Raw genomic sequence first — 18,246 nt, 5'->3', positions numbered from 1 at the left:
GTTTCTGGAATTGTCCTTGTTGTCCATAAATTCTACAGTCCAGATGTCCAACCTCACCAACACGGTTGTCTCCCAGGCTTTGTTCATCGAAGCACATCAGAGTTTGTTGACCAAAACTTAACAGTTTCGGTAATTTTCCCAAGCTTTCTACAAAAGCAGCTTATGACAACTTTGCTAAATGCTGGCTAAGAATAATTTAAGAGTAACGCACTATTTGTTATTAACACATATGCATTAGTTGCGATTAAGTAAAACAATAAATTCAGGAGTCAATTTAAACCATTAACCACCAGGAGATTCTCTGGCGCCCGGAGCGCAGGAGCGCCCCGGGCCCGCCCGCGCAGGCGCAGAGCCGCGGGGCCGCGGCCGCCGCCGGCCGGGGCTGAGGTTCCGCCGCTGCTCCGGCCCCGCTCCCGCCGCGGCCCCGCTCCCGCCGCGGCCCCATGAGGCGGCCGAGCGGCCATGGGCTCGCTGGGCAGCCGCGTGCTGCGGCGGAAGGCAGGGCTCCCGCGGGGCGAGGCGGCGGCCGCGGGCAAGAGCGGCAAGAGGAAGCGCAGCGGGGCCGAGGGACCGGGGGACAGCGACAGCGACGGCGAGGCCGAGCGAGAGGAGCGGCTCCTCCACCTCCGGGGCCGCAGGTCTGGGGGCCGGCTGAGGGACGGGCGCCGGCGCCGCCGGCTCTGAGGGGGCCGGGGGTGCTGGGGAGGCTGCAGGGCTGGGCAGAGGGGCTGGGGGGATGCAGGGCCGGGCTGGGGGAGCGGCTCTGAGGGGACACTGGAGGGCCCGGCCCGGCCTCCCGTCGGAGCCCGTCGTGCAGGAAGGAGCGGGGCCTGGAGGGGAGAGATGCCGGGGTCAGGTCTCTCAGGGGGTGGCTCTGGGGCGCTCGGGAAAGGCCCCGGCGGCAGCGGCGGGCACGGGGAAGTGATGCTGGCAGGGGGGACACGGCAGTCGGGCTGGGCTGGGCTGGGCTGGGCTGGGCCGGACGAACCCCCCGAGGGTTTGAGACCGACTGTTGCCGCTGTAACGGGAGAATTTGAAGGAGTGTGTCTCACTGTTTGTGGTTTGTTGTTTTTTTTCTTTTACTAGGAAAAAATTGAAAAGCACATCGAAATATATTTATCAGACGCTGTTTTTGAATGGGGAGAACAGTGACATCAAAATCTGTGCTCTGGGAGAGGAGTGGAACTTGCACAAGATTTATTTGTGTCAGGTAAGTGGCTCCTTTCTAACTCACAGTAAGAACTGTGTTTTTAATAAAAGAATGTCTGGGAACTGTGAAGTATGACTGAATATCTTTCCTTTTTTTTCCCCTTTATGTGTAGGACTTTCACCCTTTTTGTAGATGCAGTTAACCAACTCCTGTTAGCAATGTTGGGAAGCAGAGCTGTAGCTTTGTGTTAGAGCAATTTCTTTGCTTCTCTCTCTTACTGTTTAATTTTTTAATTTTGTTTCATTTATTTTATTCTTAATCTTGGTGCATCCTCTGTGAAAACAGTCCTGACAGTTGTCTTTGATGTCCTGAGAACATGTTCTTGTTTGCTGAACACGTGGCTGAGATGCGCCTGTGATGTGAATATTCTTGCAGAGCAAAGGAGACGCTTCCAGAAGGGATTTGTAAAGCCTGTGGTGTCCCTGCTCAGTTTTACTGTCCACTGGACTGGTGTGCAGGGCCCTGCAGGGAGTTGCTGGTGCTGGGTCTCTGTAGCTGTTACATGATGGTTATGAGCCTTCACAAAAGGATTCCTTGCAGCTTCCCTGCTGCTGCAGGAGGAATGTTTGCTCAGGAACTCTAAAAAGGAATAAATCTTAGTGCATACGTCCATTTTCTGTTGGGCATGTGTTCAGGTGGAGTCCTTTGTGTCTGTGTTTTGGGAACACAGAGGTGCTGTTGGCTTCACTGTCTGTTCTCTGTGTCACTCCTGCTGTGGCAGAAGTGGGGAGGAGCCGTGACTGTGCCGTGAAACACCAAATTCAGTTGTGCCCGTGGGCTTGCCAGGGGTTGATGTGAAGCTGCCAGGTGCTGTACCTGGACAGGAGGGCACTTGTGTGTCAGCTGCAGTGGGAGCCAGAGCAGGAGTGTGACATGGTGGCACCGGGAGGTGCTCTGCACGTGGCTGAAGTTTCTCTGGTGCAACAAGTGACAGGAAGAGTGAATTCTGGATTTTTTGTGGCTGTTGCTGTGTCAGTGCCAGAATTCCAGAGCAGCTTCAGCAATTACTTGCATGGCTCCAGTGAGGGAAGTGTTTCATTGCTTTCTTGTAGGAAACAGCCTTTTCTTTTTAGAGTGTGAGAACCTTTTAACAAGCATAAACTGAAAGCAGGAGAGTCCTTTGTGTGAGGCAGATCTGGAGCGGTGGCACTGGCGGGGCCATGGGGCATGTGGCAGGAGCAGAGCTGGCAGGCACAGGGAGGGGGGACAGTCAGGGCTGGGTTGTGCAGGGTGGGCACAGTGCTGGTGTGGCCTCCGGCTGCCGGTGTTTCCTGTCACTGTGGCTCTGTGGTTGCTGCATGTCAAGTTCGTGAAGCTGCTCCTGAAGCCTTAGCGCGGGTTGGTGACTGAAAGTGGGTGTGAAATCCTGTCTGTGGATGCAGCTGTTTAGTGGGGTTTGAAAATTGTGAGGCTGTCTGTAGAGGCCTTGTTGTAGGAGCGGTGTTCTGGGGAGATGAGCTTTGGGGGGAGTTCACCATTCTGCTCAGGCAGGTTCTGTTTCAGGGCACGCTCCTGCGTTGGGATTATGATACTGTAGGTAAAGCAATGTTGGAGGTTAGAAATAACTCCATGTAAATGACTCTTATTGCCATTGTGACTCCTCTTCTGTGCCCCTGATCAGACTCAGCCTGGCTGTTTCTGCTCCCCTGCTCTCTCCAGGCACTGCCCTGCGTTCCACGAAGGACAGTCAGGTGCTGCTCTGCCTGCTCACCACAGCTCTGAGAAATGGGGGGTTTCTTTTTCCCGATGCTGTTACGAAAATGATAAATCCTTATGAAACTGAGGAGTTGGTCTCTATGGCAAAGCTGAGGCAGCCTTGTGAGGAAGACGAAGATGAGTGAGGTCCTGGGTTTGATCGGAGCATGTTGTGTGTTGTCAGAGTTAGGAATATGCCAAGGGTACAGAAATACTGACCTGATCAAATGAAATCAAAGCTGTGTTATTTGCTGAGCTAAAATGCTGAGGGACGAGGTCAGGGAATGTGGTGCTGTACAAATAGACTTTATTTTTTTGATCTCTCAGGTAAACTTCATTGATAGCATCTCATAATGGGCACATCTGCTGCTGGGAAGGAAAATCAGGAACCCCAGTAGAGCATTATCTTTCCCTTCATTTGGATGGAAACCTCAAATTCTAGTTTTATGTGCTTTTCACTTAATAATAAAAGGTATATTGCCGTAAATGGTGTGTGTGTCTGTGTCCTTGGTATGAGACTACAGCCTTGTACAGTAATTTGTATGTCTTGCATGCCTTTTTTCTTTTTTTTTTTCACCCCCCAGTCCCCAAACTGGCGTTCCCTAATGCCTGCAGGATTTGTTGTTTGCCAGTAACCTTAAGGACTTAGTTCTTGGACTAATTCTGTCCCCACTGATGATGTGGTTTGTGGGAAAAGAGCTTGTGTGGTTTTTCTGGCCTTTTCAAACTCTTTCCTTACTCTGGTTACACACACGTAGCCCAAATTTTCCTGTAGGCATTTTGAGCGTCAGAAACAGCAACTACAATCGGCCCCTCGAGTCTGTCAGAATGTTTTAGCTTGTGAAAGTTCCCTTAATATATTTTGTTCTGCATAAAGGTAAATATTAACCACGTTTGGTTCCATGTGCTGCTTTTGGCAGTTTTAATTGGGATGAAATCTCTTAGCTGAGTTCTTTTTCTCTCTTCCCTCATGCAGTCAGGCTACTTTTCCAGTATGTTCAGTGGCTCTTGGAAAGAATCCAGCATGAACGTCATAGAGTTGGAGATTCCTGATCAAAATATTGATGTAGAAGGTAAGTGGGAGCCTTTTATTTTGACAAAGCCCTGAAGAGAGAGGTTAAGTTAAACATCATGATGCTTAGAGAAGGCTCATGAGGTTCAACTTCTTTTTGTGCAGTTTTACAGCTCTCAGGGGGTGCTGAAGAGTTTGTTTAACTCGTGGAAGCTCAGTAATGGATTGGTTACTGCCCCATGTTGTGTTCTCTGTCTGGTCAGTTGCTCTAGATAAAGAGCCAGTGCTGAGACCATAGAGAAGGTGTGCAGTGAAGGGGTTTGGTTGTATTTAAGGACTCTTTCAATGCCCCATGCTCAGTGTTGTGTCTCTGTTGGACTCCTGTTCCCTTTGCAGCTCTGCAGGTGGCATTTGGCTCGCTCTACAGGGACGATGTGCTGATAAACCCCAGCCGCGTGGTCGCCCTGCTGGCAGCAGCCTGCATGCTGCAGCTCGTAAGTCAGAAATGCCAGTATTTTTGTCTTTACCTGGAAAGAAGGAGTTCAGAATATCCTCAGCCATGTGGCCTTTTTCACCCAGAGGAGTGAATCAGCTTTTCAGGCTAAGTGGGGAAAATCCCAAACAATGCAGTGGGTTTATTGAAAAATGCTGTGACTAAGATTGAGGTGTGAGATTAAGGGCTTTGAGAGTGATATCTAAAAGTAGATTAAATAGGTTTTGGAGCTCACTTGCTCTACCCCGAGGGTATTCAGTACGCTTTTCTTTCATGGGAAATATTCTTAAGGAACATCTGTGTTTCTGAGGAATGGTGGTTTAAATGTTTTGAACAGTGTAGCACTGGTCACTGCAGCCTGTGGGACTTTGGGGATGGCTCAGGCATGAAAATCTGTATGAACAGCACAGTGTCTGACATTTCATGTTGGGAAATGAACACTCAGAACGTTTGTGTGTTTTTTCCTCCCTGCAGGATGGCTTAATCCAGCAATGTGGTGAAACAATGAAGGAAACCATCACTTCCCAAACCGTGTGTGGTTATTACAATTCTGCAGGGACATATGGACTGGACTCCGTGAAGAAAAAGTAAGAATTACTGTCCCCAAGCTGCTTTGGACATTGCCAATTAACAGTGAATTTACACACAGTACCATAATGACCAGGTTAATTGTCTTAGTATTTTTTCAGAATAGAATCATCAAGGTTGGAAAAGACCTATAAGATCATCCAGTCCAGCCATCCACCCAGCACTACCACTGAAACCACTAAACCACATCACCCAGAGCCAGATCCAGACACCTCCAGGGGTGGTGATTCCACTGCCTTCCTGGGCAATCTATTCCAATGCCTGACCACTCAAACAGGAAAAAAAAATTTAAATACCTAACCTGAATGTCCCATGTTTCAGCTTAAGGCCATTTCCTGATGTCTTCTCACTGCAGGCATGGCAGAAGAGACCAGCCCCAGCTCACTACAACCTTTCAGGGAGTTGTAGAGAGTGATGAGGTCCCCCCGAGCCTCCTCCAGACTAAACAAACCCGGCTTCCTGAGCTGTTCCTTATAAAACATGTTTTCTAGACCCTTCATGAGCCTTGTTGCCTTTCTCTGGACATGCTCCAGCCTCTCAATGTCCTTTGTTAAGTGAGGGGCCCAGAACTGACGCAGCACTTGAGGTGCAGCCTCCCCAGTGCCAAGTACAGGGGAATGGTCACTTCCTTAGTCCTGCTGGCCACACTATTCTTGGTACAGGCCAAGATGCCGTAGGCCTTCCTGGCCACCTGGGCACAGTGTTGGCTCATGCTGAGCCAGCTGTGAGCCACCCCCAAGTCCCTTTCTGCCAAGCAGCCCTTGAGCCACTCCTGCCCCAGCCTGGAGCTGCAGGGGCTTTCCGCAGTGACTCAGCACTTGGCCTTGTTGAACCTCGTGTCGTTGTCCTCAGCCCATTGATTGAGTCTGTCCAGATCCCTCTGCAGAGCCCTCCTGCCCTCCAGCAGATCCACAATCCCACCCAGCTCAGCATTGTCTGCAAATTTACTGAGGGAGCAGCTGTTGCAGGAATGCTGACATCGAGAAGAAACAGCAGAGGTCCTAATTCCGTGCTTTCCACGCAGGTGCCTTGAGTGGCTCTTGAACAATCTGATGACTCACCAGAGTGTTGGACTCTTCAAGGAGCTCAGGTACTGGGGCTGCACTTCCCTTGCAGGGATGAAGGACAGCCTCTGCCCAAGTCTGGAGCTCCCTGCAGATCACTTTCTGGGCTACTGCTTGTTGCGTGTTCCCTACCTCCCCTTCTTTTTCTCTCTTCTGTCTCACTGACCTGCTGCAATTTATTTTTTTCAGCATAAACCTCATGAAGCAGCTGATCAGCTCCTCCAACCTGTTTGTACTGCAGGTGGAAATGGATGTGTATACTGCTCTCAAAAAGGTACTTGCCTGGGGCTCGCTGCAGTGGAACCTTTGTGGGATGGACTGAAAGTTTTAATGGAGTAGCAGAACTTCTATAGAAATTAATGCACTGTGGAAATGTGTCTTATTAACATGCAGATTACTTATCTGAAACCTTCTTCAACTGACTCACTAGAATTTGTTTATTTTGCCCAGTGGATGTTCCTTCAGCTCGTGCCTTCTTGGAATGGGTCTTTCAAGCAGGTGTTAACTGAAGCTGATGCCTGGTTTGCTGAGCGCAGGAGAGGTAGGAAGAGTTGGCCTGGCCTTGGTTTGGGATTTGAATGCGAGTAATTTCTTAATTTTAATGGCAAAAGGTGACTTGCCTGCCCATAATAACTTCTCTAATCAGTATGTAAAAACTCCAGCATAAATAGGGTCTGGAAAATCTTTAGGGCAGCAAACTGCCATGTGGGCACTGTGTGTTGCAGAATTTGGGGGTGACGTTGCGTTCCTGGAGTCAGCGCAGGGGAACGCGTTCCTGCCCGTGTTCGCACACCTGAGGCTGCAGTACATCATCAGTGACCTGGCCTCAGCCAGAATCGTGGAGAGAGATGCCCTGCTGCCCTCAGGTGAGTGAGTGCTGGCCACAGGTGAGGCCTCACCTCAATTCCTGGCTTCAGTTTTGGGCCTCTCACCCCAAGAGAGACGGGGAGGTGCTGGCGCATGTCCCAAGAGAGACAGAGCTGGGGAAGGGTCTGGAGCACGAGTCTGATGAGGAGCAGCTGAGGGAGCTGGAGAAGAGGAGGCGCAGGGGGAACCTTCTCACTGTCCACACCTCCTGACAGGAGGGGGCAGCCGGGGTCAGGGGGGGTCAGGCTCTGCTCCCAGGGAACAGGGACAGGACAAGAAGAAACGGTCTCAGGGGAGGTTCAGGCTGGATATTGGGAAAATTCGTTCTGTCATGGAAAGGGCTGTCCAGCTGTGGCACAGCTGCCCAGGGCGGTGCTGGAGTCCCCATCCCTGGGGGGTTTAGCAGCCATGTGGATGTGGCACTTGGGGACATGGGTTAGTGGTGGCCTTGGCAGTGCTGGAGGAGCAGTTGGATTCATGGACCTTAGAGAACTTCCCCAGCCCAAATCATTCCATGATTCTTCTCGACTGATCGTGTTCTGTGTGCCTTCCCCAGCCTGTCCTGCCCTGGAGTAATGGGGAAGATCTCAGGGTGTTTACTTGTCTTACTGCTCACATGTTTATCTCCAGCATCTGGTTTGTGGTTGAAGATTCAGCAGAAGCTGAGTATAAAAATTATAGGCATGAAAGTCTGCAGAGGCACCCATGTAGGTGTCATCACCACGTGATGAGCATTCTGCTCATCAGTCAGTTTGTCAAAATGCTCTACAATCAATACATAGTACTTTATCAGTGTTTAAATGGTCCCAGGGGCCCAGATCAGCAAAAAATCATCTTACTTTTGGGAGAGTAAAACTTGCTGAGACTCAACTGTTTTCTAGCCATTGTTCTCTAAAAAGAGCTGGACAGGTTTTTATAGGATTTGGAATAAAACCTGAAAATCAAAATAAGAAGCACAAGATGCTGTGAACTCTTCTTCCCTCTTCTAAAGCAAATGTTATTTACTAATAGAGATTTAGGATGATTTGGAGCAGAGAGGATATTCAGGTATTCCACTCCTGTTCATTTCTCTGCATTTTGACTTGTATAAAATACATCCTCCTCTTAGGGTCTGGTGCTTTTTGAAGCCCAGAGAGTGAAATGCCATTTCATGTTTGTCCTGGGGTGATGTTGTGAAGCTGCTTTATTCCTTAACCATCCTCTCAGTGCCCAGGGCCGGTGTCTGTGCCTTTACAATGGACCCGGGGCCACGGGAGGGGGTGTGCTGGGAGCACTGGGCTGCTTTCCTGGGTTTCCTTTGTGTTCCAGCTAGAAAACGTTCTGTGGGGTTTTATTCTTGTTCTTTTTTCCCTTTCCTTCCTCTTGCCTCACTGCCTCCCTTCCCTCCTCGCCGGTCCAGGCAGCCTGCAGGGGCAGCCCTGGCTGGTCCGAGCCCGCGTGTCTGTTCCCTCTCCAGGAATTTGTTGTATTTTGAGGGGGTTTTTTACCCTGTTCTACCCTGTTTTGTTTGTGTGTTAATAAACAGTTTAGTTTGTTTTTTCCACTTTCACTTGCTGTGACCCACTTGTCTTACTGGTGGAGGAAAAGGGGAAGCCCTTTTCCCTTCGGAGGAGAACCCATTCCGGAGTGTTTCCTCCTGAAGTTTTGTCTCCAAAACTGAGGCAAGGTTATTAGAGATTACTGATGTTGACATCCCAGTATCACTGGAAAATGAAAAGCCCCTTCTCATCCCACTGGTGATGTCTGATAACATTTTTGTTACGCATAAAAACTCCAAAAGAACAAGTCTCAGCTCTGATACATGATATTTTACATGCTTAAGTGATGTATAAAGTAAGTATAATCCATCATACTTCAGAGTGATATTGGTACCAGTTATAGGCAAAGTGCAAAGGTTATTATAAAAAATAACTTTGGGTGAATGACTCTTTAGATCCTTAATGGTGACACAGGAGAGCAGTGGATTTGTATCCTTGTGAAGTGGCTTTGTCAGCATGTCAATGAAGTGTTGCAAACCAGAAAATTTCTGGAGCTACACTTGACTTCCTCCTCCTGATGTCTGCTGTTACCCCTTACAGTGTGATGGGCAGCCTTTCATAGTGCTCTTCAGTGATAAATATTGTGTCTGTTCTCAAACCCAGAAGCCTTTACCTGTGTCTGTCAGAGGAAGAATTGTTCTGAGATCAGTCGCATCTTTGAGGCTGATTTCCTTGTGCCTATTGAAAAAGGATGTGAAATTGGTGCCCAGCTCACGAGGTGCCAGAGAGCCGAGTGCTCGCTGTGCAGGAAGCGGTCCCGGCGGCGATGAGCGCTGCGCGGGCTGGGTGGCACTGTGGCACCGGGAAAGGGCCGCGAGCTCAGGGCAGGAGGAGGATCCGCGGGGAGGGAGGTGCTGCTAAGGGCTCGGTCCTTGCCTGCCCTTGTAATCTGTTCATACCAGGGTGTAGCCACAAGCTACAGCCACAAGCTGTGTTAAGATCAGAACTTTTGCTCTTCGTTTACAAGGAGGTTTAGATGAATCCTGGGCTGCACTTTGGAACAGGCTGTTGGCTGCCAGCATTTGGTGTTTGAGGGGATGCTTCGTACCTGAAGGTCTGCAGACAGGGCCATTGCTGGGTAGTTTGTGTTCTGGTGGAAGCCTTTTAGATTATTACAGATGAAACTGTTCTCAAGGAGGTAGAGAAGCAAATCACTGAGAAGCTGAAAATAGTACTGTGATTATTTATTTATTTATTTGTTTGTTTGTTTATTTATATACTCAGTGTGTGTAGTGCCTGCAGGGGAAAACTGAAATTCTGTGTTAGGAGTTCACTGCAGTCTGATCTTTGTGCAGAAAAGGTGCAAGAGACAGGAATACATAATGTGTCTGTGTGAGCACAGTGTTTGTTTTTCTGTTTTACTTGGGGAGTTCTGAACATTTCCTAAGCTGTGCTTTCCCTCTTCATAAATCAGCAGATGAACTGTAGCCGAAATGTGAGGTAGGAAATAGATACATGCATATACACAGAGAGAAGGTGCTCTCCCTCCTGATACATTTTTCCTTCCCTTCTAGCACATCCATTCTCTGTTCCTTACCTGCGTAGGTTTCCTTAATTCATTTTTTATTTTCTGTTGTACTTTGGTTAATTCCCAGTTTGCTCCTATCACAGTCTGCACTTTCACTCTAGAGTCAGTGGAACAAAGGCTGGTTTTAAGTTTTCCATCCGTGATCTTGCCCCTCCTCCCTCATGTCATGTTCATCAGCTTCCTGGTTGGTTTTTGGTCACAGTGGCTCTCCCTGTTCCTCTCACCCAGCCCATTTCCCGGAGCTGGTTCTTGTACATGACCTTGGCCCCTTGCCCCATTTGTTATCTTGACTAAGAACTTCTTACACCCCATGCTTTTGTTATCCCTTTTGTGTAACTGCCTGACAAACTGTTGAGTTTTGTTCTATCTCTCCGTTGCAACATTAAATTAACACAGCCAGTAAAATCTTTGTGTGGTCTCCAAGGAAGACATGATCTATGTTTATTCCTAGCAGGGGACAATTTCTGTTTGTTTTGCCATATTTGTGTTAAGTCACTGTTTTCTTTTATCCCTTGATTGTGTTTTCTTCTTTAACTTACATAGAACTCCACTGGGGATTCAGAAAACAGCACCTTCTCCCAAGAGCTTGTTAACCAGCTCCTTGGCTGAACAGAGCTTTGTGTGCTGAGAAAATGTGTGGAGTTGCATCACTTGTGGCAGCAGTGGATGTTTGAGGAGGTGACCAGTCTGGAGTGACTGTTAGTTGTGGATGTTTATCCCTTCCCCTGTGGTTGAGGCTGGGAGCTGGAGAACACAGGGAGTTACCAGGGTGTGGGTTGCATAGACTGTCCAGTTCATAAGTGTAACTTTATTATTTCAATGTAATTTTATTTCTCTATTTCAAATGTATATGACCATCCCCATTCCCAGCTCCAAAGACAACACCAAGCTTATTTTTTTTTTTTTTTTAAATTTTAGAATGGCTGTCCTCTGTTTACAAACAGCAGTGGTTTGCCATGCTCAGAGCAGAACAAGACAATGATATTGGGTAGGTATATTACAGGCTTTCCTTTATTTCTTTCTTAGATTAGAAACCTTCGTCTCATAGAAATTCTGACATGAATTACTTTGGAGTTTACATTAAAAGGAGGGGGGAAGCATACTTCAGTGCTTTTAAATTGTTGATCTCTGTGGAGCTCTCTGTTCCCTTGGGGTGGCTGGTCTCCCATCCTTCAACCAGTAGAACTCTGGGAAACTGGTATAATGGGACCAGAGGGAAATGCTGGGTGGGGGACATGTTCTGTGTTTTCATGTATGTTGGTTAATGCTTCTCACTAGTACTTCACCTGGAAGTGTGTGTTGAGGCTGTGAAAGGGTAATTTCTGAGCCTTCCATTTTAAGGATACTTTGGCCATCGAACTTCCCTTCCTTCTGCTGGCTCTTGGCCTGCTGCAGTGAGCCAGGTCTCTGATTTAACACCAAAGCTACAGCAAAATGTAGCTGGGGGAGTTGATCCTGCCTTTGTGTTCTCTCCTGGTTCCTAGAGAGCTTTGTGGAGAAAAAATGCCAAGTCAGGCAGCTGCAGAATGCCTGTTACCTCCCAAACCCCAAGAGACTGGCTTGTTCCTTTCTTCCATAGTCGTGTCACCCCGTGAGTGCTGTTGTGGACAGGGATGTGTTGGGTTGTAACAGGAGCTTCAAAAAAACCCCAAACTCTGGTCTGAAGAATAGCCAGGATCTTTAAAAAGTTGTTCTCTTCAGCAGCAGTCCTTTAGGAAATGGTGGAGGTAAAGTACAGAATTGTGACTGTCTTATTCAACTCCTGAAGATGAACTTTGGGTGGCCCTGGGTTGTTTCTGGTGCTGCTCTCTTGGGAAGGCTTTTGCAATGCTGCCATGGCTGTATCTGAGAGCAGATAAATGTCACCCCCTGGCTTATGGGGAACCAGGGTTCAGAGGGAAGTGCGTCACAAGAATTCTGATACAAGATAAGACCCTGTATTTGCTAATTTTGATGTGTTTTGGTAGTTTAGTGCAGTGGGAGCATTTGAACTGTCAGCCACTGGACATGCTTCTGGAAAAGTGAGTTCCCACAGAGCTGCAGTGAGGATGACGGGGATCATCCAGCTTGGAAAAGAGCAATTTTCATATTCAGCTACAGCTGAGGATTTCAATGGCTCTTGGAATGGGCAGAGTATTTTTCCACATTTTTCTTGCTGGTCTAGTTTTCTCTTTTGCAGTATGGGTTTATTATTTCATTTAAGACAGAAAAAAAACCAAAAGTCTCAGCCTTAGAAGGGCACAGATGCAGCTGTTCCTTTGTGTGAGTGCAAATATTTTGGCCATTTGACCAACCTGTAGCTGCAGGAGAAGAATTCAGGTTTTATAAGCCCATCGTTTATCCAGCTCTGCTGCTCTTCCTCTCTCACCTACTGCCCGTATCAGTATCAAACACACATTTTCCCTCGGGGGTGAGGAAGCAGGCTTAGGAATCAGAGCAAGACGTGAACCTGGCTCCTGTGAGCTGAAGTAAGGTGCTATTTCCATGTCCCACCTGGTGCAGGGCATAATTGCACCTGCTTATTCTAACACTGCCAACATGGAAATGGCGCTGCTTGGAAACGTGTGATGTGGTTTGTCTTGGTAACTTTATAGAGAGGAGGGGAAGAAAGTGTTTCCCTTCTACTTTTGAGTTTGCATTTAAAAGGATTAAACATCTTACTCGCTCTTCAGAACTTGAGAATTTTTTAGTGTTAGCAGTGGGTTTGTGGCTTTGAACTGTAGCTGCTCAAAGTTTACTTGTTGTGTTAAAGTGGATCACTTTTTTTTTAATTAAACATGTGTTTTGTGGCAGAAGCCAGACAGATCTTTCAAGTCTGGGACTGGATTCACTTTTGCTCTTAGCAGTCTCTTTGGCAGTGTGTAAGAAGGAAGCAGAATAACTCCACTGTTCACTGTGTGGCAGCTGGTGGAAGTGGTTAAAGCTGAAGTTCTGCATCATCTGAGGCTGCTCGAGGGATGGAGGGGGGATGTTAATGTCAGTCTGAGCATTATGGACTAATGTTTGTGAAATTTGTCACTAATTAAACAGAAATAAATCCTTTAACACCATTACTGCATTTAGGTCAGCCACGGAACCAGTTCAGCTGGAAGATGTGGAAAAGCACACGGGAGGTTCCTGGTGAATTTGTTCAAGTGCGATGAGCTTGTATGCGTAACCTGTTCATTGAACGCTTCACCTCCCAGGATTGGTTTTTACAGGAATGGGAGAAAAGACCCGAGTGTGTGGCTGAGTTTACAGAAGCTTTAGCTGCAAGTTGCTGTGGTGTGTAAGCAGTAGGAGGAGAACAGATGCTGCATCTCCTGGCTTGGAGGGCATTGTTGGGTCTTGTGGGTTTGTAGTTTAACCTGCAGGGGTTGATGTCACTGGGATTAATAAAGTTCACTGCCAGCCCTTGGCCTGGTGTAACTCTTAACACTTTCTGGCAGTGGGTGCTGGGTTAATGATGTCATGGTGTGTGAAGCAAAGTGAGTAACACACTTCTGGAAAATCAAGACTGATGTCACTCGTGCTGGCTCTGCAAGACTGTTCTACGTGTTGGATGCAGGGAGAGCTGTTGGGTGAAAGGAGCTGATGGTGTGAGATGGTACAAGCAAGGGCTCTGGCACCTCGGGAGCTCTGAGAGGCTCTGCCACTTCATGAGCACTGAGGGGAAGTGTTTTTTTTAACCAGGTTGTGTAACCAGCCCCTTGAGAAACCTCTCTCAGTGTCTCGTGGCTGCTGCTTCATAGCACTGCTGTTGTGCAGAGCCCTGCAGCTGTGCCTCAGCACTTGTCTCTGGTTGTGCCTAAGAAATCATTGCCTGCTGTGTTTAAAAAACACTTGTGTTTTCAAGTGGGCTGGGAGAATGTATTTCATTGCAACAGCTATTATTGTGTTATCTGGAAACATTCTTTTGTAAAAGAAGTCCTGCCTAACTGAGGTGTCACAGCCTGGTTTTGTAGTGTAGGTGGATGTTCATGGGACAGTTTGGGATGGACGAGACTCTGGGAGCTCATCTAGTCACACCTCTGCTCAAAGAAGGGTCGGTTGTGGGTCCCTTCCAACTCAGGGTATTCCATGATTGTGTGGTCAGACAAGTTTACTCCAGTCTGTTCATCTTTCCCACATTAAGGTATCGTACAAAGTGTTGAAGTGTCCTTAAAGATGCTGGTTTGGGTTTTTTTTTCAGGCCTCAAGAAATCAATAAAGAGGAACTGGAAGGAAACAGCATGAGGTGTGGTCGCAAACTGGCAAAGGATGGTGATGTAAGTGTGGCACGTGGCTAACTGCAGAGCTGGCACGGCTGAGACAAGTCAGGCATTTCCAAATCACGTAGGTCCTCATTGTCAAACTGCATCCAAAAGATCCAGAAGGATGGAAGCAATTGTCTCTGAAAGGAGTGAGGAACTGGTGTTTCACTGTGCTCTTGTGCTGCGAGACAGGGAAAACTGTTAGAAACATGAATTTTTCCAACTGAAGTCACATAACCTAAGGCAGTTGACCCCAAGGAGTGCTTTGGGACATGACTGGGGCTCACAGATCAGCCCCGTTACCCAGTGCTGAGTATTTGACACCCACTGGTGTGACACGTGTTCTTGTCTGTCTGGGAGGCAGCTGACACTCAGCTGCTCTCACGGAGTCACCTGGTGAGGGTTGTTCCCACTGAGTTCTCTGTTTCAGACAGGTGCTGGCAGGGATCCCTGAACCCCACTCTCTGTAGCCCAGCGCCCCATTCCCAGGACTGACCCATCAGAGCTGGTGTGGCACTCCCGGTCCGTGTTGCAGCCCCTCCTCAGGCTGGTCTCTCTGTGTCCCCTCTGTCCTGCAGTACTGCTGGCGCTGGACTGGCTTCAACTTCGGCCTGGACCTGCTGGTGACCTACACCAACCGCTACATCATCTTCAAGCGCAACACGCTGAACCAGCCGTGCAGCGGCTCCGTGAGCCTGCAGCCGCGCCGCAGCATCGCCTTCAGGTGCCAGCCAGCGGGGCTCGGGGGGGCTCCCTCAGCGCTGCCAGCCCCGCTTGCCTTAGATTTTGTTACCACCGAGTCAGTTACATTAAAAAATGTTACCCAGACTCCTTGGGAGAAACTCCTTGTGCTGAAAAAATAGGGCAGGCTGAAGTGATTTCCCTGTTCTGCCCCCAGGTTGCGCCTGGCCTCGTTCGATAGCAGTGGGAAGATGATCTGCAGCAGGACAACGGGCTATCAGATCCTGACCCTGGAGAAGGATCAGGTATGGCCGTGGGTTCTTGAGCTGTTGAACTTGAATGGTGGAGTTCAAGGCATGAAAAAAATGTTGAGGAGTCACCAGGGTTTGTGAAGAGGAGTTGCTTCTTCTTGTTGTCATTGCTTATGTGGAATCTCAGGCATTCCTGTTAGAAGTAGTGGGTAATTAAGCTAATTTGTGAAGTGGATCTAGAGTAGGGTAGTGTGGGTTTCATTAGTGTTGATAACATGAAATTAGTTCCCATATTAGTGAAATTAGTGCCTGTGGTGCTGCTGTCTGCTGCCAGTGTCGTGTTCTGCTGCTCTCCCAGCCTTCCAGCACTGCATAATCTGTCCGTCAGACTCCTTATTTAGAGGCAAATTTGGGATTTGAAGACTCTTATAAGATGAGGAGTTAAAAGAATGTCTACATGTTGTTTAAGGGTTGGATTTATTACTCAAATAAATTGATAAAAGCCCCAGAGAAGAGGGGAGTTTTCTTAGAGCATGTGCCCTTTTCCACCCATTGCTGACGGCAGGATTTAGTGAGGCATGCGTGGGACTTGTTAATCAAGTTTCTCAAATGCCAGCCAGCAGTGAGACAAAGGTGGTGAGAACACAGAAAACCTTTCCTTGTCAGTGCCATCCTCACTGGGAGATGAGGTTTCAGTTTTGAAGTTTCGATTGTTTTGCATCCTCACTAGGGTGAAGTTTCAATTTTGCTACCCTAAAACCAGTTCCTAGAGTGGAACCAAAAAATTCCTACCCGCAAACTGAAATTTGCTTTCAAGTATAAACTGTTGGGGAATGCCTGGTTGGTGAAAACTCCTGAAACTGAAAACTCTCCCTTTCTCCCCAGCATGTTGGAGGGGAATTTTACTCCAGCATTTCCTGGGGTTGTTCCCTGTGCTGCAGAGGGGTGGGAGCTGTGGGCAGGCTGAGAATGTGTCAGCGTTATAAACCTGAGGTGAAGGTGAATTGTCTTTGCTTTATTTTTTTATATTCTGATTTTAGTCATAGTCATTAAAATGTGCAGAATGACTGTTGTATCAGCCTTGTGCTTTCTGGCCACCCTTCACCATGCAAATGTCCCATGTGTGCTCCAGGAGCAGATCGTGATGAATTTGGACAGCAGACTCCTGACGTTCCCCCTCTACATCTGCTGCAACTTCCTGTACACATCGCCAGAGAAGAGGGCAGACAGCGAGGCCCAGCTGGATAATTTGGAAGCCTGAGACCTCCCTGGGGTCTGTGGCAGCCCCTCTCCCACCCTGGATGCTGCTCCAAAGCTCAGACAAGCAGGCCTTACACTGTAGCAACAGCCCTGGCCTTAGTGCTCTCCTATGCAGCTCTGAAGAGATCACACATTAGGTAGGCCAAAACCAGTTACCCTTTTTATTTTTTATTTTATTTCTGTTCTGCATCGTCAGGCAGTAGCCATTCCGTGCTTGAGAAGTGTTACACTTGGGCTTTTCTGGGTGAAAACTGAGCCAAACTGGAAATAGGGAATTTGTGTGGATCACAACTTAGGAAATTATCTGTTGGACTCTGAGCACACATTGTAGGTTGTGTGGGTTTTGTTAGTGTGGGTTTTGGTTGTATTATATGTTGGGTTTTTTAATAACTGATCTGTAAATACCAGATCCATATTTTGCTTTTTTTCCTGGTCCTTTTCCATTAGGGCCAAATAATCTCTGTAAATGTGGCCTCTCAACTTTGGTTATTTAACTGCACAGCCTTTCCCACCTGCTGGGTTCAAGCTTTTTTTGCAGCTCACACACACAAGTTTCACTCTTGGTCTTGTTCTAACACTGCAGCCAGTAATTCTCTGTCTTTCAGCAGGTTAATTTACTAATAAGGATGTTCATAAGTGAATTATTTTTTCCATGTACAGCAAATACTGCAATGTCCTCACCATCACCGAGTCCTGTCAGCAGCAGCTCTCAGCTGGAGTCCTGCTGAGCGCTGCCTCTACTCACACAAACCAAATACCAGTTTTTAAACATTTTCTGTGGCTTGTTTTAGCTGTTACCTTGGGAATACATCCCGTGTTAGCTCAGGAACTCGTGACTTTTGAGTGCCTTTTGAGTTGTATGTGTAACACCAACTTCACATCAGTTCAGCAAGGTCACAGGATCCAAAGGCAGAGCTGGGAACAAGGGATTCCTCTCCAGTTGGTTTGATGGATGTGTCATGTCATGGTACACTCTGTTCAGTCTTTGTTGGGTTTTATGTTTGTCTCTTACAACTTTGAATTCTTACAGCAGGATTTTTTGATTCAAAGTGGGAATTTTTGCCTTGTGAGCCTATTTTTTTAATGTCAGAAAAATATAAAACCATTTGTACTTTATAACAAGGATGAAAATGTGTTCGGCAAGATAGAAAAACATGGCAACTTGTCAATAAATGATTTCAAGTGGAATATTCACCCATGTCTGTCCTTTCCTGCTGGGAATGGCTTCTTGTGTTGGAATCACCCTGTGGATTCAGCACCTCTGTGTGCTGTTGTGTTGTGTCACAGCTTTGGCAGCAGAGAGCAGAAGCATTTTCGGGTGTTCAGCTGCTACGGCGTAGAATTTATTTATTGAATTAATTGCATTTAGGTACTTAACTCTGGTTTTAATTAGAAGTACCAACTCCTTAAATTTGATTCAGTGGAAAGCAACAGGGGCTGCTGGTTAATGGCAGAGGGAAAACAGGTACCTCAAATCCTTGAAGGCTGAGCTGGGGGTGGGTTGAGCTGTGCAGGGCTTTGCAGCCCTGCCAGGGTTCTATCCTGCTCTGCCCCCTGGATCCCAGGGCCCCCCTCCAGCTGGGACCCACCCAGTGTCACCAGGATGTGGGATGTGGAGCAGGAAACTCATACTGGTGTTTCCTCCAGGCAGTAACCCCTTCCCTTGAGCCCTGGCTGTCCTCTCCCCGTGCCCTCCCTCGCCCTCCTGGCTGCGGGGGCACTGTCAGTGCAAGGGAACAGCCCCCTTCCCAGCTGGGTCCCTCTTCCCAGGGGCCAGGATCAGGGATTTGGGATGGGGTGGGCACAGGTGCCCTTCCTCAGGGATTG

General features: G+C 47.9%; 1 protein-coding gene across 1 annotated transcript; it reads left to right on the top strand.

The window, feature by feature from the left end:
* Positions 1-432: 432 nt before the first annotated feature.
* On the top strand, positions 433-17,613 carry GMCL1 (germ cell-less 1, spermatogenesis associated). The gene is made up of 14 exons (XM_032091904.1): positions 433-638; positions 1,087-1,210; positions 3,882-3,978; positions 4,314-4,411; positions 4,885-4,997; positions 6,023-6,088; positions 6,252-6,336; positions 6,513-6,603; positions 6,788-6,928; positions 10,914-10,983; positions 14,167-14,242; positions 14,806-14,951; positions 15,126-15,213; positions 16,292-17,613. The coding sequence occupies exons 1-14, from the start codon at positions 463-465 to the stop codon at positions 16,418-16,420; spliced, it is 1,500 nt and encodes a 499-aa protein (XP_031947795.1). The 5' UTR covers positions 433-462; the 3' UTR covers positions 16,421-17,613.
* Positions 17,614-18,246: the final 633 nt, after the last annotated feature.

This window comes from Corvus moneduloides, chromosome 27, assembly GCF_009650955.1.
Source record: "Corvus moneduloides isolate bCorMon1 chromosome 27, bCorMon1.pri, whole genome shotgun sequence".
NCBI lineage: Eukaryota > Metazoa > Chordata > Aves > Passeriformes > Corvidae > Corvus > Corvus moneduloides.
The sequence above is the reverse complement of the archived record's forward strand: the minus strand, read 5'-3'. Positions and strand labels throughout refer to the sequence as shown.